Here is a 21,819-nt window from a genome sequence, read left to right on the forward strand (position 1 = left end):
GTCTGGGACTAAATTGAGCGAAACATAAAAGTCTGGGACGATATTAGGTCACCAAAGTCGTTTAGGACAAAATTGAGAAAAACCACTATAGTCGATGACGATTTTAGGTATTAACTCTAAATATAAATGTAAATGACGATTTATAAAATAAAAAATAAAAAATTTACATTACTCCCAACATATTCCTAAAACGGATTGTCATTAGCTCATGATGTTTGAAACTCAACTCATTACTACATTGATAATAACGAATTGGGATGAGATCACCACAATAAAATCGGTGCATTAATGAACTAGAAGAAGCTGAGACATTATACATGAACTTGAAGATTTTTTTTTCCCACTACCAACTATGAGTATTGGGAAACATTTTTGGTGCCATTGTGTTGAAAATGTATTAATAGATGAACTTTCTGGTCAATTTCGCCACCATATACTTGAATTTGACAAAAATACCCTTGTTTTTAGTGCCCATTTGACATAATTAGTAACAAATAACTATTTTTGGTCAAAAATAATGTCAAGGTATATATTTTGGTCAAATTAAAAATTCAAGACTAAAAGGAGTACTAGCCTAATAATCAGAGAACGATTTGTGATATTAACTCTTTTTTTTTTTAGACAAATTCTCCTATAAGACTGTCTCACGGATCTTCATATGTGAGATTTTATTTTTATTTTTTTTTAAGTATTATATTTTCTCACATAAGTATCACAATTTTTTATCATAAGTAACTCTTCAACTCTTAATATTACATTTTGATTTAAAAGTATTACATTTTTATAAAAAATATTACATTTTTCGTCATAAGTATTACGCATTCTCTCACAAGTAACAATTAAACAATTCATCCATTATTAGTATTACATTTTATCTCATAAGTAACTATTCAACCTTAAATATTACATTTTTCTCAACAGTATTACACTTTTTTTTTATAAGTAACAAACTATTTATTCCTGATTAGTATTACATTTTTCAACATAAGTATTGTATTTTCATTATGACTCGATCTGTTTCATAGATAAGGATCAGTGGATCGTTATGCTGTGCATATGTGTGCACCATGCATGGTGCATACAGATGCAAAACCGACGTCGTTTTGACTAAAAACGCGCGTCCCACTTTAAAAAAAAAAATCAGTTTTGATTCCCCTCAACAGTATTATGTTGTTCATTCATTCTGAATTTTTAGTTCATAGATTCTGGATTTTTAATTCATCGATTCTGGATTTTTAGTTCAATGATTCTGGATTTTAGTTCGTTCATTGATTCTGGATATTTAGACGTCAATCGAAATTGATTTTTTTTTTTTCATTCATGCTGGATATTTAGTTCATTCATTATGGATATTTAGTTCATTCATTATGAATTTTTAGTTCATTCATTATGGATTTTTAGTTCATTCATCCACTATTTTTAGTTCATTCATTCTGTATTTTTAGTTCATTGCTTAAATAGATTTTTAGTTCATTGATTCTGGATTTTTAGTTCATTGATTTTGGATATATAGTTCAAATGATGCACAACATAATGTTGTTGCTGGGAATCGAAACTGATTTTTTTTTTTTTAAGTGGAACGCGCGTTTTTAATAAAACGACATCGTTTTTGCATCCGTATGCACCATACATGATGCACACAAATGCACAGCATAATTTGTCGGATCAGTGAGGTAGTCTCACATTAGAGTCACTTTTAAAAAAAAAAAAGAAATAGATACATATATAGATTCAAACTTAAGGTGAGATCATAGGGAGCAGTAATTGTAAGGCTGATGCTTATTTTCCTGATATCAATTACAACCATAAATGTGTCCAAATGAAATAAAATACATAAAAAATTGTGGAACACCGTCTTATTCATGACTAACCTTAAATATGTTATACTTTTTTTTTACAAGTTAACAAATATTAATTCTTTACTAAAAAAATATTACACCATCTTATTCATGACTAATCTTAAATATGTTATACTTTTCTCTTTTAAGAGTTAACAAATATTAATTTTTTACTAAAAAAATATTATAATTCCACACAAAATGATCTCACACAAGACCGACTTTCTAAATACATACATTCTAACCAATGTTGCTGTGTTCTCTATTCTTAGCTCTCATGCTTTAATACAATGTTGCAAAAATCGCGCATAGGCACCGATTAATCGGTGCCTAGGCGCTAGGCGCCGCCTAACCGCGGCGAGGAAGGCCAGAATCGGCCTCCTCCGTGCCCAGGCGGCTAGGCGGCTGTCTAAACCGCCTAGCCGGCCGAACCGACGGTTTTTTTTTTTTTTTTTTCTTTTTAGGGTTTAGGTTAAAAACTTTACGAAGGCATAACTTTTGACTCGGTTGTCTGTTTTGGACAATTTTTTTTCAAATCGCGTATTTTTTCGAGATCTACCCACCGCAAACAGTCAAAGGCGGTTTGCCCCACCAATTACTCAAAAAAATGCTTCTTTTGCTCTTAAATTTAGTTTTTATGTATTTAGATAGTTTCAACAATATTTTAAACAATTTTATAGCCACTTAAATAAATAATTTGTAAGAAAAAACGATGAGAACCTTATATTTTATTAGTAAATTTTTTTTTTTTTTACATTTAAAGAAAATTAAAAAAATAAAAATAAAAATAAAAATAATCGGCGCCTACGTGTTTTGCAACCTTGCTTTAATATAAATTAAATTTAAAATATTTAATACCACTCTCCTTATTATAATCGATTTTTTATTCTTCAGTTTATATTGGATGAACATGAATAAAACTAACAACAGAATTATAGAGAGCAATACAGGGCCTCATATATTAAGTGAAAATGTGGTTCCAGAATGCAAAATAAAAATGGTAATAAAAGAAAATATTCCTGGAAATAAGAAGGTAAGAGAGAGAGAAGGAATGTACCTTGAAAATCTCTCTCTTCTCTCTGTCTCTCTCTCCCTTCCCTTTCTACACCTCCGAGACTCCCTCCATTAACATTGCTCTTCTTAGCTTGAAACGATTTTATTCCTTTAAGGTATGCTTTAGCATTTTCATCTATCTTTTTTCAAAAATATTTTCAACAAAATATATTGATATGATGCCTGCATATTCGATCCTTTCTTAAATTTCATAGTTACGAAACTATCTTAAAATCTTCACATGCTCTTCAGCTCTGATCTGCAGGCAATGTTATATTTTTCATTTCCTATTTCTTGATTATTATCTAAGAACGCGTGTATACATGCACGCCTATTAGGCTATTATACATATATATACACATATATATACATCTTTGTGTTTACGTGCATGTATCTTGAGGCGAATGATCGCGCACATATAGACATAATAAAATCGAAAATTGCATATGTAAGCATGCATGTTTAGATGTAATCTCGGATATGTTGGAAGAGAAATTGGGAATTTGCTGCTTCGTTATTGTGAAATTATAATCTAGCAAGTGTATTCATTTGGGCAGCATTTTCCTGAAACTCTAGGTCTAAGGTAAAATAAACAATTTTTTTATTTTCATTTTTGATATTTCAGTTATTATTTAATTATTTTTGCTTGGTGATTTGTGATTTTTTTGTAGGATGTTTTGCATTTGTAATCCCAATGTGAGATAGATGTTGTTTGATGAATTGTAATTGATGCAATTGTGCAGGCAGGAGGCAAATGTCGAGGCTGTCCTCTGCATCTGAACTGTGGGATCAGAAAGTTTCACCGTTTATTCGAAACAGGTTAGTTAGTGTTGGTTAATTGGTTTCAATTGTTAAGAATTAAAGACCAACACGAAAAGCAAAAATATGATAACTAGTGACAAATTTAAGATGCGTGGATGCATTCTTGCAGGGAACCTAATGGCGGTGTGGAAATGGATGATTCGAAGAAAACGATGTCGAGGGTTACTCAACTCATAGAGCAACTGCATGCCACCAAATCATCGCCCCCAGAGAAAGAACTTATCACAGCGCGCTTGCTAGGCATTGTGAAATCAAGAAAGGAAGCCCGGAGTCTTATTGGTTCACACAGCCAAGCAATGCCGCTGTTTGTATCTCTTCTTAGGAATGGGACTCCTATTGCCAAAGCTAACGTGGCTGGCACATTGAGTGTGCTGTGTAAAGATGATGATTTGCGGTTGAAGGTGATTCTAGGGGGATCCATTCCACCTCTGCTTACTATTCTCAAGTCAGACACGGGTGAAGCAAGGAAGGCAGCAGCAGAAGCAGTTTTCAAGGTGACGTCCAGTGGGCTCTCGGATGATCCAGTGGGCATCAGAATTTTCTCAACGGAAGGTGTGGTTCCTGCACTGTGGCAACTACTGATTTCAGATAGAAATCAAGATAAAGTGGTGGAGGTATTTGTAACTGGTGCTCTGAGAAACCTCTGCACCGAAAAAGATGGGTACTGGAAAACAACTCTTGATGCAGGTGGAGTTGATGTTGTTGTTAAGTACCTTTCTGCTGACAATGCTGCAGCTCAGTCGAATGCGGCTTCTCTCTTGGCTCGGATGGTGTTGGCGTCTAGCGAATGCATTCCAAAAATAATTGGTTCCGGAGTAATCGACACTCTACTTAGCTTCTTAGGTGAGGAAAATGACGTCTCTCTCCGTGCCAGTGCAGCTGAGGCATTAAATGTTATTTCTTCCAAGTCACCCGAAGCCAGAAAACTTATTACTGATGCACAGGGAGTAGCATTGCTTATTGCAGCTGTAGTTTCTCCTTACAAACAAGGTATAGAAGGAGAGGAAGCAGACGCTCTCCAACTTCATGCTACGCGAGCTTTAGCCACTCTATCCGGTGGAATGCCAGCTTTGCTTGTCTATCTGGGAGAGCTTTCCCAATCCTCAAGATTAGCCGCTCCAGTTCCTGATATTATTGGAGCACTTGCTTATGCTCTTAAGGTTTTTGAGCGGAGTCCTGAAGCAGAACAGTTTGATGCAAAAAAGATTGAGAATTTTTTGATAATGCTTTTGAAACCAAGGGATAACAAGTTGGTCCAAGAGAGATTACTTCAAGCCATGATCAATCTGTATGGAAATGCTTATTTATCAAAACTGATTAACCAATCAAAAACTAAAAGAGTTCTTACTGGACTCATATTAATGACTGTTTCTGATGTAAAAGAATATTTAATACTGTCTATGATGCGTTTATGCAACCAAGGGATGAGCATCTGGGAATCGATTCGCATGAGAGAAGGAGTACAGTTGCTAATTTCACTTCTTGGTCTATCCAGTGAACAACAGCAAGAGTATGCAGTTGAAATGCTTGCAATTCTAACTGACCAAGTTGAGGACAGCAAGTGGGCTATAACTGCTGCTGGTGGGATTCCACCGCTGGTTCATCTATTGGATAACGGGACTCTAAAGGCTAGGGAATATGCAGCTCATGCTCTGGAAATTCTTTGCAGCCACAGTGAAGACATCCGTGCATGTGTTGAAAATGCCGAAGCGATTCCATCTTTCTTGTGGCTTCTGAAAAATGGTGGGCCTAAAGGACAAGAGACCTCTGCTAGTGCCCTAAAAAAGCTAATCCGTGTAGCTGATGCGCCTACCATCAATCAGTTGTCAGCAATGCTTCTAGGGGACTTGCCAAGCTCAAAGACCCATATTATACCAGTGTTGGGTCATGTGCTTGCTATGGCATCAAACAATGACCTTGTGGAAGAAGGTCCTGCTGCTAATAAAGGGTTCACATCACTCGTGCAGGTTCTAAATTCTTCTGATGAGAGTACTAAAGAATGTGCTGCTTTCATTCTCTCTGATCTATTTAGTGCTCGTGAAGATATATGTGATAGCCTTGCAACAGAAGAATTAGTTAATAAATGCATGAAGCTTTTGGCGAATGATACTCCTGGTGCTGCAACACACTCAGCTAGAGCATTGGGAGCTTTATCCCGTCTTAACAAGAGAATATCTACAAATAAGATGACTTATGCCGATGGGGATATTAAACATTTAATTAGGATGGCCAAAACAGCACCTATTGTTTCCGCAGAGACTGCAATGGCTGCAATGGCTAATTTGTTATCTGATCCAGAGCTAGCTACAGAAGCGCTATATGAAGATGTTGCTTCAGCTTTGACTAGAGTTCTGGGGGAAGGGACAATTGAAGGAAAAAGGAATGCAACTCGTTCCCTGCATCAACTATTAAAGTATTTTCCGATACCAGATATACTCAAAGGACCTGCTCAGCGTCGATTTGTTGTTCTTGGTGTTGCTGAATCTTTAAAAGCAATGGCTATGGATGGGAATGATGCTGCCAATGCTCTAGATATTATTATATTATTGGCTAAAATTAAAGAAGGTGCAAACTCCAACAATCCGACATTTTCTGCCCTTGCTAAAGTTCCCTCTAGTACAGAGCCTCTTGTACAATGCCTAGGTGAAGGCTCTCCCATTGTCCAAGACAAGGCTATAGAAATCTTGTCTAGGCTTTGTATGGAACAACCAGCTGTACTAAGTGGCCTCTTAATCTCAAAATCAAGATCTGTAGCTGCATTGGCAGAAAGAATAATAAACTCCAGTCTAGAAGTAATAATTGGAGGAACAGCACTGCTCATTTGTGCTGCCAGGGATTACAGGCATCAATCGATGGATTCACTTGACGCATCTGGATACTTGAAACCTCTTGTATTTGCATTAGTTGGCATGATGAAGCCCAAATCAAAGTACAGTTCCTTAGAAATTGAAGTTAAAACACCTAGAGGGTATGCAGGAAATGCAGCCTTCCAGGAAGGTGATGAACTTAACGTTTCTGATTCAGTAACTGTTTCGGGAAGTACTCTTGCAATGTGGTTGCTGTCAATAATTTCTTCATTTCATGCAAAGAGCAAAGTCACCATAGTGGAAGCTGGAGGGCTTGATATCCTCGTTGACAGGCTAGCAAAGCATACTACAAATCAACAGGTATATACTAGTTATAAAATCCAATAGTCTCTATTGCATGTATGTTAATTTTGCCAATACTCCTTCCATCTCAAAAATGTATGTCACATTTCTTTTTGCAAGGAGTTTAAAGGCAGAGTAGTTAATATTTGTTTGAAGGCGTGTGAAGTCAAAAGTTAAATTTGATTGTGATTTTTTTTTTTTTTTTGCTTTTAAAAATGTTGAAATTTTATGAGTATGCAGGTAGTTCCTTTTGTACTTTTGTGTAAGGATTAAGAGCGTGGACAAGATTTTGGTACGGACTAAAAATGAAAATATGATTGGTAAAATGAGATAAAGAGAGTACAAAAAATTTGAAATGCAAATCTAGAATATAAAATTCATGTACAATAATTGAATAATCTCTTTCTTCATTGTTTGAGTAGGTAGAGCATAGTAAAACTGTAAAAGTCAGCACATTCTATTTTCAACTTGAAACCAGTAAACATTAGGCTCTCATTCTATAAACAAGAAGAGTGAACAAAAAAGAAAATTAATAATAATAAATATATAGTGAAGTAATTTTTCCCCTCAAGCTTTCACATTTTTATGCATATTGTGTACACAACGATAGTTATCACTATAAATTTTTAGTTAATTTTAGCTTTCTGAGCTTCTCTGTTAGTAAATAACAAGAGAAGACTTCAGCTTCACTACAGGTCCTCGTTTATTCACTCCTTTGAGTTGAAGTGGCTTACTTATTGTTGTTATTGATAACTAGTTTTTGAACACAATGTTTTTTTTTAATGGTTGCAGGAAGGGTTCGAGGATTCTGAGGGATTATGGATCAGTACTTTGCTATTGGCTTTATTATTTCAGGACCCAAATGTTGTTTCATCACCAACAACTATCAGATTTGTACCCATAATTGCATTGCTTCTGAAATCTGAGGAAGAGTTTAACCAATTCTTTGCAGCTCAAGCCTTGTCCAGTCTTGTTTCTCATCGAAATGAAGGAATAAATCTTGCAGTTTCAAATTCAGATGCAATTGGAGGGTTAATGACATTGATTGGTCACACAGAAACAGATATTCCAAATCTCTTTGCACTTTTTATAGAATTTTCATTAGTGACTATCCCTGATCAGGTTGTGCTGCAATGCCTATTTGAAATTGAAGATGTGAGAGCTGGTCCCATTGCGCGCAACACCATCCCACTTCTGGTGGATCTCTTGAAACCAATGCCAAATAAGTGCGGTGCCCCTCCATTTGCTGTCCGTCTACTGACTCAAATTGCTGATGGCAATGATACAAACAAGTTAATTATGGCAGAAGCTGGAGTACTGAATGGTCTGAATAAGTACCTTTGTTTAAATCCTCAAGATTTGACAGAGGCAACTATATCTGAACTACTAAGAGTATTGTTTGGCAACCATGATCTTCTTAAATATGAAGCGGCGACTAGTTGTATGATTCAACTTGTAGGTGTTGTTCGTTCGGGGTCAAGAAGTGCGAGACTAAGTGCTATCAGTGCTTTAAATGAACTGTTTGGTGCTGAAAATATCAGGGCTTGCGAAGCGTCCATGCATGCAGTTCAGCCTTTGGTTGAGGTGCTCGAGTCTGCATCAGAGAGTGAACAGCATGCTACTATTAGTACCTTGATTAAGTTGACTTCAGATAGTAATTCAAAAGCAATGCTGATGACTAATTCAGAACCGCATCCCCTCGAGATTTTGTACAAGATTTTGACATCTTCTTCTTCTTTAGAATTGAAGAGTGATGCTGCAAAATTATGCTTTATCATTTTTGCTGATCCAAAGTCGAGGACAGTGCCGATTGCTTCACAATGCATGGAGCCGCTTATATCGCTAATGCAATCTGGTTCTGAGACAGCAGTGGAATCTGGTGTTTGCGCTTTTGAGAGATTGCTTGATGAAGAACAACAGGTGGAGCTTGCTTCAACTTTTGATCTTGTTGATCTTCTGGTTGGTCTGGTTTCTGGAACAAACTATCGGGTTATTGAAGCAAGCATTTGTGCGATGATAAAGTTGGGGAAAGACCGCACTCCTCGTAAGTTGGATATGGTGAAAGCAGGAATCATAGATAACTGTCTAGCGCTCTTACCTGTTGCACCAATTTCTGTATGCTCCACAATTTCAGAACTATTCCGCGTCTTGACAAATAGTAGTGTAATCTCAAGAAGTCCAGCCGCTGCAAAAATTGTGGAACCCCTCTTCACGCTTTTGCGGCGGTCAGATTTCGGTTTATGGGGACAGCATAGTGTTCTACAAGCACTGGTGAACATTTTGGAGAAGCCTCAAAGTCTTGATGCTCTCAAACTTACTCCAAGCCAAGCCATTCAGCCCCTCATCAACTTTCTTGAATCCCCGTCTCATGCTATCCTACAGCTTGGTACAGAGTTGCTCTCCCATCTCCTCGAGCAAGAGCATTTTAAGCAGGACATAATGACAAAAAATGCGGTAGTGCCCCTTGTGCAGCTTGCAGGCATTGGTATATTGAACTTACAGCAAACAGCAATCAAGGCTTTGGAAAATATCTCCTTAGACTGGCCAAACGAGGTTGCTGATGCCGGTGGTATTTTTGAGCTTTCCAAGTTTATTATTCAAGACGATCCTCAACCACCAGATGCGTTATTGGAATTAGCAGCACAAATCCTCTGTAATGTTCTACGATCCGATTCAGAATACTACTTGAAAGTTCCCTTGGTGGTTCTCGTAAAGATACTCTACTCAAAAGACGAGAGCACTGTCATGGTTGCTCTAAACGCGCTCACTCTTTATGAAAGCACAGATCCTTCCAGTGCTGAATTAATGGCAGAAGCTGGTGTAATAGACGCTCTTATAGATCTTTTAAGATCTCATCAATGTGAAGAACCCTCAGGGAAGCTCCTTGAAGCCTTATTTAACAAGGACCGGGTACGTGAAATGAAAGTGGCTAAATATGCCATAGCTCCTCTGGCGCAGTATCTGCTGGACCCACAAACTAGATCACAGCCTGGCACGTTTCTTGCCACTCTTGCTCTTGGTGATCTCTCTCGCCATGAAGGACTTGCCCGAGCAAGCGATTCTGCTTTTGCTTGTCGAGCATTGGCAAGAGTGCTATCGAATCACCAAACCGAAGAGATATGCATTGTGGCGGTTTCTGCACTGCAAAATTTTATCATGCGCAGTAGGAACAACCGAAGAGCTGTGGCAGATTCTGGTGGGATATTAGCCATTCAGGAACTTCTTCTATCTCCCAACACAGAGCTCGTTTTACAGTCTACAATTCTGCTAAGGGTCCTTTTCTCAAATCATACTCTTCAAGATTGTGCGTCAACTGAGCTGATCAAATCTTTGACAGGTAAATTTATCAGAATCTTTCTTTCTTGAACAAACAAAAAAAGAGAATGAAACGGTTATCTTCCACTCACTCCAATATGTTGTTCTAATATGCATGTTTTGTTAATACGCATGCAGCTGTGCTAGAAAAACAGGACTCCTTACCTACACCCGTCATCGAAGAAATACTGAGGTCATTCCTCGTCGTTTTCTCCACTTTCCCTAAGCTCCACGCTTCTGAAGCAGCGACGCAGGCTATCCCCCACATTGTGGCGGGGCTCAATTCTGGCAGCTCAGCTACTCAAGAGCTGATGTTGGCACCCTTGCTGTTACTGAAACAGTCTTGGCCTTCCATGCCAGTGGACATGTCGAGAGCACAGGCGACTGCAGTATCCGAAGCCACCCCGGTTCTTCAAACGATGCTGAAAAACTGCCCGCCTGCCATCCACGACAAACTGGAGAGTCTGCTGCATTCCTTGCCGGGTAGTTTGACTGTTACCATCAAGCGCGCCAGCAGTCTGAAGCAAGTCATGGGCGGTACAAACGCATTTTGTCGCCTGAAAATCGGAAATGGTCCTGCGCGACAGACTAAGGTAACACATACATCCAATCTTCTATGTTAATAATTTACTTCTAGTTTCCACTTTGCCCTTGGAGGGGTGCAGTGGTTAAGTACGTGGAGCAATTATTCTTGTACAAAATTAGGAGTTTGATTCTTGTCAACACTCTCTCAGTCAAACATGTCACACAGGTCTTCTTAATGCTATTTAGCGGGGTTACCAAATGTACCCCTTTGAATATCTCTCAACCAAACAAATAATAATAATAATGACTTCTACTCTTTTTTTTTTTTTTTTTCATAACACATTTATTCTCAACTTTACAATAGATTAAGGAATATATTTTAACTCTTTGTATTAATGGTGATTGATTTATTTTTCAGGTTGTGTACCATTCAACCTCCCCAGAATGGAACGAAGTGTTCACATGGGACTTTGACGCACCACCTACGGACCAAAAGTTGTACATCTTGTGCAGAAGCAAAAATACTTTTGGAAAGGTAATTGGCTTTAGCTTTTGCACATAGGCTTTAATTTGTTTATCCCCATAATATTCTCTTACTTTAAAAAAATAAACCTTATAGACTACACTTGCTTTAATTTTCAGACTACTCTTGGAAAAGTGTCCATCCAAATTGATAAAATTGTGGGTGAAGGGACCTATAGTGAAGTCTTCACCGTCACCACTGATACAAGCAAAGATGGATCCCCTCGAACACTCGAGGTTGAGGTTGCCTGGTCCAATAAGACATCTAATGAAGGTGAGTAAAGATAATGCATGCCATGCCGCCTAGAAAAAGTTACCTACACTTTAATTTGCATAACATTATTCTACCTCAGTTTCCTGTTTAGTAAACAGCCCTGATCCTAAAGATTTATATTATTTTTAATCATTGAAAACAATATAGATATATACGTAAAATTGTAAAAGAAACTACGAGGATCGATCGGGATAATATGAAATTTGTAAAGGAGTGGAGTTACTGAAGGAATTGAAGATTGTCAACATGCCATAGTATAGGTATATATAACTTCTATGTATTACTTTAACAGGTATGTATGTAGTAGTTGTATAAATGACAATTTTCCAAAGATTATATTCATCATTTGTGTTGCATATTCGTCGCCAACAATTCCTTATTATATTTAATTTCAATGTTCAGAAAGAAAAAAATTATCTCTTTTTATGGATATATACAATGATATTTGTTACGGAGTACTTCATTATATGAAATACCATAAGAATTAGATGTCTTGTACTCTTGAATTTATAGTGTTTTAATTATGAGTATCAATTAGTCAATGCATTAAATATTCATTCACTAAAATAATGTGTCTAATTAAATGTGATCAACGATACCAAGTGGCTTGTGGTCCATTGGTATCGGGTTGCTCTCCTAAGTCCTAAGTGAGAGGTGATAAGTTCAAACCTCACTTGAGGCAAATAATGTGTATATGTATGGTATCCCATTCCTTATAAAAAAATGTGATCAATGATATTTGTTAGAAAATGGAGTGTTCGTCTATATGTGCCTAAGAGCAGGGGTTTTGACTGAACTAGGAATGGCAATACGTTTATTGACAATAATAGGAATGATTTTTTTTACCCGGTTTCCGGCCACCGCAATATTTTTTAAAGTGGGATGGCGTATAATTCGCAAGTCCAACACGCGTGTCGTTATTAGGAAGTCTACATTTACATATTGAATTGTTTATGTACGTAAGTAGAGTAGAGTTTGATTAGAATGAATGTATGTGTATTTAACAAGACATTACGAATTTCGATTCGAGAACAAAATTCATAAGAAAATAAGAATCTGAAAGGTGTTTGTTGTATATCTAACTATATAATGGTAAAGATAAGACAATATTTACTTACGAATTACAAATATGTGGTTATATTTCTCAATGTGCATGGAATTTCGATATGCACATTTCTTTATGATATACAAGTATTTAAACATATATTTGTGAATAAATAATTTGTGTAGTACAAAAAATTAGAAGTAAAAACTTTATAATTATATAAATGTATATGATTACACTTTTCATTTCTGAAAATTACAAAAGTACGATACAATACATCATATTTTTAGGAAAAGCTCTATATGGTAAATAAACGATTTTTTTTTTTTTTTACCATAATAGAAATCGGAAATCTTTGGAGCAAAAACTCAAGATTCTCAGGGGTGCACCTCTTGATGCCATGTTTGAGCATAGCTTCAAGAAAATAAAAGATATGGAGCAAAAACTCAAGATTGACAGGAGTACACCCCTGATTTCCATATATTTGGGCTGCCAGTTTGTCCTTATTTATATTGTCCTTCCCGGAAGATTATTTGCACCTCCCTGAAGGGATATAATATGCTCTGTTTACACTCACGTAGGTAAATGGACATATTTATACCCAAAGTTGTATAATATATCTAAAAAAAAATTAATTATTAATTGTACAAGCCAGACACCAGTATCAACTTTTATGATAGTCCATATATTGCATGTCAATTTGGTGTGAAGACCGAGACAACCTAAGAAACTAAACATGGAACTTTGGGACAGTCAGCTGAGACATCTTGTCTTGGTTGACCGCCCAATGTGGGCAATCCGCGTGCTCACAGCCCATGTGGGGTGAGCACGCGGAGCAGTCAGCCGAGACATCTGTCTCGGCTGACAGCCCACATGGGTCAGTCAGCCGAGACGTCTTGTCTCGGTTGACTGACCAATGTCGACAGCTCCGCGTGGCCACACGCCAAGTGGGGTGAGCACGCGGAGCTGTCAGCCGAGACAAGATGTCTCGGCTAACAGCCCACATGGGGCAGTGAGCCGAGACGTCTTGTCTCGGTGCGCTACCCAATGTGGACAGCTCCACGTGCTCACAACCTGGGGTGAGCACGCGGAGCTGTCGGCCGAGATAAGATGTCCCGATTAGCCCTATGTGGGCAATCCGCGTGCTAACAGCCGATGTGGGGTGAGCACGCGGACTGCCAAAGTGTACTTCATGGCTATAAATGATGTGGACTCCTCCATCAAAATTGCTTACTATGATCATAAAACACAAACTTGTATAATCTTAGCAAAGCACAAATATAATATGTGGAAGATGTGGCATATAATCTAACTATGCGAAAAAAAAAAAAAAAGGTAAGAATAGTAGATACTCCGTATATATGTATATGTTGTAAATTTATATATGTATATAGTACTCCACAAATGTTAAAAAAAAAAAATTTGCATAAATATAATTTTTACACTGAATTTATTTGTGTTGAAAGTAATAACTTTGTTGTTTTGATTTGTTTGATTTACAAATACAAACTATGTGGAGTTAGAGCTTTTGATTGACTTGTAATTAATACTCACGATTAGCAAACAACTTGCAATTAATTCTCGCAACATATTTTCATCATTTGTAAAAATATGTTGCGAGTTTTAATTGAAAGGTTTATATTATTTGAGCCTTTTGGTTGGGTTTGGGTGTATTTCACACCTCTCCCACACTATCATTTTCCTTGTGGTTCTTTGACTCCTTACGGAGTTACGGATGTGTCAAGAATCGCCATCAAAGGCTCAACAAGTTATTTAAAAAAAAAAATTATAATTTCACTTCATGGTTACAAGAGCCAGTGGGTCTTCTTGGCTTGGAGAAGCAGAAAGACTGATCCTACAAACTTTGTGTTTCTGTCCGTGAAGATTGTTGCTGCTAAAAGGGTTCCTGAAAGACAAACATCTGCATAATCTTATGTGATTTCTGCCCACAGCAACAGAAGCGATCGTTCCAATTGTAGTTGTTGCTCGTATGATCAAAATATATGTTATAAATTTGTAATAGAGTTAGTAGTATTCATACACACACACACGCACACGCAAACACACACACACACACACTATATATATATATATATATATATATATATATATATATATATATATATATATATATATATATATATATATATATATATATATATGGAAGGGATCAGGTGCATTTGTGGCTTCCCGTGCGGTTGTGCGGTAGATTAATGTGCGTGAGTTATATACTTAATGTGCGTGAGTCGCGTGCTTAATGTGCCTGAGATTGCGTGATTGTGTAATGTTAATGTGCGTGAGTTTTGTACTTAATGTGCCTGAGTATTGTGCTTAATGTGCGTGAAGTTTGTACCTAATGTGCGTGACTTGAGTCCAGAATTACGAGCTCAGAAGGAAGCAGACCAGAAAGAGAAGGTGGGTGAAGCTTTTCTGATTGTGTGTGAATGGATGGATATATGTAAACGCACATATGGTTGTTCTGATTTTATGTTAAAAACAAGACAAAATCTATTCCTCCACCACCTCGAAACAAAAAACAAGAAGAAAATGCAGCAGTGGATGCGCATAATTTTCACAACAGTGGATGAAGAACACACTCACGCACATTAAGTACACAACTTACGCATCTTAGACACAAGACTCACACACCTTAAGTACAAACTCACGCACATTAACATTACACACCCACGCACATTTAGTACAAATCTCAGGCACATTAAGCACAATACTCACGCACATTGAGTACAAACCTCACGCACTTTAATCAATCGCATGGGAACCTTTCTATATATATATATATATATATATATATATATATATATATATATATATATATATATATATATATATATATGTGTGTGTGTGTGTGTGTGTGTGTGTGTGTGTGTGTGTGTGTGTGTGTGTGTGTGTGTGTGTGTGTGTGTGTGTGTGTGTGTGTGTGTGTGTGTGTGTGTGTGTGTGTGTGTGTGTGTGTGTGTGTGTGTGTGATACATAATAAAATTTAAGTTTTATTATGGTGTTGATCGCATTTCATTTTTAACATATTTGCTATAATAAAATCAATTATATGTACTGAATAATGAGAAACGACTAATAAATTCGTTTTATTGAGATAGAAAAAAAAATACTTCGTGTTTCTTTAAAAAAAAAAAAAAAGAAGCGCGAAGTGCACATTGTCACGTGAGTCACAATAACTTGTTTTTACTTTTTTTTTTTTCTCAAAAAAAGAGAAAATTTTCTATTTTTTTTTTTGTTCGAAAACCAAACAATTTATTTTATAGTTCATATTTCATAAATCATAATATGTTATGTTTTATGATTTAACTTTATTGTAATTTGTGATGTGTTTTTAGATTTGACAAAGCTTAGTTTGGATGTTGTGATCGACTCATAAGAATTAAGAAGTCCAAATCAATTGAAGAAATAGGTAAAATATAATTTTATTAGTGTTTTAAATTTTGCTTTGTTTACGTATTGACACTTTGATAGTGAGCAGTGAGCACTACTATGATAATGAGCTACTAAGCACTATAGAATATTAGAATTTTGCTTTGTTTAGATTTTGCTACATTTTATTAGTTATTAATGTTTGAAATTATACACTTTAGCAATGAGCAGTGAGCACTATGGTCTATGGAAGTCTGAAACTTGGCACATTGAAGGAATTAGAGCATTACTCTACTTTAGAGTGACAGTGAGCTATTTGGAGGAATTGGAGCATTACTTAATCTACTTTTATTTTGGCATTGAGATCATTTGGAAACTTGGGGTTGTAATTTTAATTGCTTATTAAGTATTATCTTCTAATTTGTACTTTTAAGTTTTAATATTGTGTTTGGACTGTGGACAACAGGACATTGCAACTTTAGACATTTGATTTTGAAATTTTCATGTGATGGATTGTTTTAACTAGTAATTTATTTTTAGTGGTTAAATTTTTGAGTTTAGACTAAGTTTTTAAAGAAATTTCAGCCCGTTAGGTATTTAAGCTCGGTTAAAAATAACCGATCATAATCAACCGAAATTTTCGGTTTTTGGTCGGTTCGGTTATGAGATGTGTGTCGGTTATTTCGGTCGGTTATGCGAAGGGTGTAGAATTTTCAGTTATTTCGGTTATTAACCGATAACCGATCGAAACCGACCGATGTTCATCCCTAGTATATGGTATCCAAGAGAGGCATTGAACTAAACCCTGAGAAAGTCAAAGCAATCATGGATATGCAGCCTCCCAGCTCAATCAAGGATCTTCAGAGGTTAACGGGACGACTGGCAACCCTCAGCCGCTTCCTCAGCAAGTCGGCTGATAAGACAATACCCTTCTTCGAGGCCATGAAATAAAGAGAATGATTCACTTGGACGGACGAGTGCCAAGAATCCTTCGAGGAATTAAAAAGGTACTTATCGACCCCCCCCCCCCCGCCCCCCCGTGCTCATAAACTGATGATGATTTAACAAGCGTACATGATAATTTAGATGCCATACCCCGTAGGAGGGGTGCCGAGGAGTATCGGTAGAAGAAAATATATTACTCGGGTATCTCCTCCTCCTGATGTTAAAAAAAAAAAAAAAAAAAAAAAAAAAAAAAACAAACAAACAAACTAAAGGGATGTATTAATTAGAGTTAATTCCTTTTTTGGTCCTAGACTTATGGTGGCAAAGACAATTTTAGACCTCCATAAAAAAATTGGACAATTTATGGACACACTTATTGTGACGATGACGATTTTAGTCTTCCGTCAGCATTTCCGTTAGATGACCGTTTGAAAGGAGGGTATTTGCGTCATTTCATGATATCTCTTTCTTGCAGCCTTCTAGAGTGTCCTTCTTGCACCCTTCTAGAGTGTCCTTCTTGCACCATGTTTCGGATCCCTTCCCCAAAATGGAGCCCCCCAATGGTCCTTTTGCACGGGTCGTCGTGATCCAGGCAATCTTCCAAGCAATTGAAGTATGCGTCGTAGAAGAAAAGTGCATCCACGAATCGGTTAATGAACGACGACGAGTTATTGTTCGCTTCCACTTCCGCCACCACCATCACCACCGGCCTAAGCTCTCAAATTCCTCTCATTAGACCGTCGAGGCAATAGGCCGGTCGTGCGATCATTGTTCTCAGCATGATGTTTGCCAACACCGCCACAACTTCCTCATCTTCTACTTGGACCAAATCTCCCCTGAAATCTTTCAGATCTGACAGGAAGACTGTATCGAAACAAAACAACAGATTCAAGGAGTCTACGAAGCTCTGCAATCTCTTGCCACACTCTTCCATCTTCTCCCTCTCCGCCACTCCGATTGCGGTTAACCTAATACGCTCGATCGGGGAACTGCCGTGCTACTCTGCCAGAGCTTGGATCAAAATCGTCCACTGAATTCTACTCTGTGTATTGATATCAACCAAGTAGATCTTCCTTGTGTTCTTCACACGCTCGATAATGGCCTGGATTTCGGCAAATTGGATCACTTGACTGAAGGGAAGTCCTTGGTGGCTAGCTAAGATTGCGGGACTGCAACTCAACGCCATACTCTCTCAACACCTGGTTAACCGTTCCTCGCTCATCCCTCTAAACCTTCCCGTTTCCATCTCTATCCTCCCTGTTAGGGCTTCGGCGAATTGAAACACGAGTTTTTACACTGGAGTGCAGGAATCTGCTAAGAACGACACTCTAGAAGGCTGCAAGAAAAAGATATCATGAAATGATGCAAATACCCCCTCTCAAACGGACATCTAACGGGAATGCTGACGGAGGACCAAAATTGTCATCGTCACAATAAGTGTGTCCATAAATTGTCTAAATCTGGTATGGAGGACTAAAATTGTCTTTACCACCATAAGTCTAGGACCAAAAAAAAAGAAATTAACTCTATTTAATTAATTTTAACAGGTCAAGCACCTTATACTCAGATGACATGTAGTGGTCTCTCCCATGTGGGAGGTCATGAGATCGAGCCTCAGCCTCAGTGGAAGCGTTGTTGACTCTGAGCCAGTAGTTTTATATTAAATTTTGCATAAAATGTCATTTTTTTTTGTTTAAAAATAATTAAAATATAAAAATTAAAAATTGAGGGATCAAATACAAGAAAGCTTATCCATTGGAAATCCTACTAACTGAACGGATTGAGTTGCAGAAAGTGAGAGTAGTTGATGGCCACCCAAAATAACCAAACGAAGCTCTACTCCCATTCCCACTCTCCATTGCAATGGACGCTCTGCTCGCGGCTTCTCATCTCTCCCACCTTAAACTCAAACCCCAACTTCCCACTCTCTCTCACCCTCCTCCACCAACTTCTTTGCCCTTCCGCCTCCGCCAATCCCGCCAAAACCTCCTTCTTTCCGCCGCCCTTCAGACCCCCCAACAAGAAGCGGAGGAGGGATTAGCTCCGCCGCGATTCGAGGACTACGACGAAGATGAAACTTACGGCGAGGTTAACAAGATCATCGGCAGCAGGGCCACCGAGGACGGAAAGGGAATGGAGTACCTGATAGAGTGGAAAGACGACCATTCCCCGACCTGGGTCCCGTCCGACTACATTGCCAAGGACGTCGTCGCCGAGTACGAGACCCCGTGGTGGACGGCCGCCAGGAAGGCCGACGAATCCGCTCTCCGGAAGCTCGTCGAGGCCGGCGACGGGAGGGACGTGGACGCCGTCGACGAGGACGGCCGGACGGCTCTGCTCTTCGTTTCCGGGCTGGGCTCGGAGGAGTGCGTCAAGCTATTAGCGGAAGCGGGCGCGGAGATCAATTACCGGGACAAGCGCGGCGGCTTGACGCCGCTCCACATGGCCGCCGGCTATGTCCGACCCGGCGTGGCGAAGCTGCTGATCGAGCTCGGAGCGGATCCCGAGGCGGAGGACGACAGAGGGCAGACGCCTCTGGACTTGGCAAGGATGATTCTGAAGCAAACTCCGAAGGGAAACCCGATGCAATTCGCACGAAGAGTAGGGTTGGAGAATGTAATTAGGGTTCTAGAAGACGCCATTTTTGAGTTCTCTGAAGTGCAGGAGATCCTGGAGAAGAGAGGCAAGGGCGAGAACGTTGAGTATTTGGTGAAATGGAAAGATGGAGAGGACAACGAATGGGTGAAGGGTTGGCTGGTAGCCGAGGATTTGGTGCGCGATTTCGAGGCCGGGCTGGAGTACGCAGTGGCGGAGTGTGTGTTGGAGAGAAGGGAAGGGGAGAGTGGGAAAATGGAGTACTTGGTGAAGTGGTCAGACATTGAGGAGGCAACATGGGAGCCTGAGGAAAATGTTGATCCCACCTTAATACACGAGTTTGAAAATGTGAGTGCACCCCTTTCCTAGTACTGCAATTTAGAATTCATTATTCACAACATGTCTCAGACTCGAACCCATGACCTGTTTCTGATACAACTTGTTATGATCAAACGCTTACTACTAGCAGTAAAAGTGCTCATTTTTTTACCACCATCGCATTTTTGAGAGACAATGTGCTAGACTCGACCCTTCATCTGACTCTGTCCAACCATCCCATAGTCACTAATTGATTGACTTGGCCCTTTACCGGACAGAGTGTTGGGTTTGGCTCTTCACCCGTCTCCGTCCAATCATTCCCTAGTCACTCATTGACGGACTTGACGCTTTACCGGCCTTTACCCAACAGATGTTATGTTTGTTTTACGTCTGACTATGGCACTTGTATTGTTAGGACAACCTCAATAAGTATAGAGTTTGATGAGTTTTTGTAGGTGTGACTAGAAAAGAGAAGAGGAGAGCGAATGAAAAAGGGAATAAGAAAAAAAAAATTGAAAAAAAAAAAAACTGTCAGATTAACGCGCCCAAACATAGCATACCAAAAAATGCAGTTATCTTATCATATTGTTAAACATTTGATTTGGGATTTTGTTCAGATGTCACAGAATTTCCTGTTAAATATCTGTGGGGTGGGTGTAAATTGCTATTTGTAATGCTGTTTTATTTATTTTTACAAATTAAATAATTATCAATGATAGTTCCATCATTTGATTGCTTATAATGAGCTCCATTCTTCAATTTTCCTGCTTGTAATGAGCTTCTTTATTATACAGGATGGTAAAAAGTTGTGAGTGGAGCTGTTATTGGGAAGCCAGTGTTTTACTACATCCCTGGGTAATATTATGCTGCACTTCTCTGTCCCTTTGGGCCTATAAATTTTTAACTTTTTTTTTCTTAATTCAGAAAATGAGTGCTTTGTCTTGACAAGATGTATTCCACAATCTTTGATTAATTCTTATATTTGTAGCCTAGATATTTAGTCAGTAAGAGATACTATGCTCTCCTTCTAAATTTATCTCATAAGATTCAAGTTCATATGAAACACCCCCACATAAAAACTATAGACAAATTTAAACTTTTTATTTGAAGGATGTGCAACATGTAGACAAATCTATACCATTAGATGGAGCTGAAATCAACCACATACCACGCGAAAACATGGCAGACGCAATGCATACACTTGATGGTGTATTCTTGTACATAAAAGGGGCCTCATATTTTCTTTTGGACGTCATCACTAATCTATTACATCACCCCTGGCTGGTGATGTATTGTTGTAACTTCTAATAGAAAGATCTTGGTTGAGTCCTATTGGGTCCAACTTTAGTCTTAAACTCCTTTATTTGGACTTTATTGTATTTATTTATTTATTTTGAAAAACAAAACGACTAATCTTCATTAGTAAATTTATCTGAAAGAACATTACAAAGAAAGAGAGAAGGGTAGGTAATCCACTCCTCGCAACTTGTCTTAGAAACGAACTCTCGTGCTAGAGTATGGACAAAGAAAGAGAGGAGGGTAGGTAATCCACTCCGATTTACAGAGATCACTTAACAAAAGAGATGGGAAACCCAATTAAGCTTATCTTTGATATCTAACACAATCATATCAAAAGAGGAATTTCCTAAACTAGAATTTAAACTTTGAACAACAGTTAAAGCATCAGTTTCCAAAATAACATGATCTAAATGAGAGGTTTTGAGTTAAGAGAGTGTTTCCCGAAGGGCAACTGTCCGCCATTACATGGAGTACATTTGGCTGCCTTGAAATGTCCATTATCATCTATGAGAATGCACCCCAAAACCCATTTTACCACTATTTGCATCAATTGCAACATCGACATTGAGTTTAAACCATCCTGGTTGGGGCTTCTTCCATTTGATAATTACATTGACTTGAGTAGATATGCTAGTTCCTCATTTTTAGTTAGATCCCTCCAATCTCTCAAATAAGTTGAAATTCTTGCAATAATCTGCAAGGTTACGGTAGAGACATTCTTCCACACCTTTT

At 38.2% G+C, this 21,819-nt stretch overlaps 2 protein-coding genes across 2 annotated transcripts; both read left to right on the plus strand.

Annotated features, from left to right (window-relative positions):
• The first annotated feature begins 2,896 nt into the window (after positions 1 to 2,896).
• Positions 2,897 to 11,782, plus strand: LOC109151282. The gene is made up of 7 exons (XM_019299213.1): positions 2,897 to 3,007; positions 3,635 to 3,710; positions 3,823 to 6,880; positions 7,655 to 10,199; positions 10,316 to 10,770; positions 11,121 to 11,237; positions 11,345 to 11,782. The coding sequence occupies exons 2-7, from the start codon at positions 3,646 to 3,648 to the stop codon at positions 11,504 to 11,506; spliced, it is 6,402 nt and encodes a 2,133-aa protein (XP_019154758.1). The 5' UTR covers positions 2,897 to 3,007; positions 3,635 to 3,645; the 3' UTR covers positions 11,507 to 11,782.
• Positions 11,783 to 18,627: 6,845 nt separating this feature from the next.
• On the plus strand, positions 18,628 to 20,842 carry LOC109151285 (signal recognition particle 43 kDa protein, chloroplastic). Its single transcript, XM_019299216.1, has 2 exons — positions 18,628 to 19,818; positions 20,583 to 20,842. Exons 1-2 carry the CDS (start codon positions 18,739 to 18,741, stop codon positions 20,598 to 20,600), a joined length of 1,098 nt encoding a protein of 365 aa, XP_019154761.1. The 5' UTR covers positions 18,628 to 18,738; the 3' UTR covers positions 20,601 to 20,842.
• The last annotated feature ends 977 nt before the right edge of the window (positions 20,843 to 21,819 follow it).

This window comes from Ipomoea nil, unplaced genomic scaffold (assembly GCF_001879475.1).
Source record: "Ipomoea nil cultivar Tokyo-kokei standard unplaced genomic scaffold, Asagao_1.1 scaffold2283, whole genome shotgun sequence".
Taxonomy (NCBI): domain Eukaryota; kingdom Viridiplantae; phylum Streptophyta; class Magnoliopsida; order Solanales; family Convolvulaceae; genus Ipomoea; species Ipomoea nil.

Coding starts and splice junctions, on each gene's coding strand:
- LOC109151282 (XM_019299213.1), top strand. CDS start 3,646: ATGTCGAGGCTGTCCTCTGCATCTGAACTGTGGGATCAGAAAGTTTCA. Junction 10,200..10,315: donor GCTGATCAAATCTTTGACAG/GTAAATTTATCA, acceptor ATACGCATGCAG/CTGTGCTAGAAAAACAGGAC. Junction 11,238..11,344: donor GCAAAAATACTTTTGGAAAG/GTAATTGGCTTT, acceptor TTTAATTTTCAG/ACTACTCTTGGAAAAGTGTC.
- LOC109151285 (XM_019299216.1), top strand. CDS start 18,739: ATGGACGCTCTGCTCGCGGCTTCTCATCTCTCCCACCTTAAACTCAAA.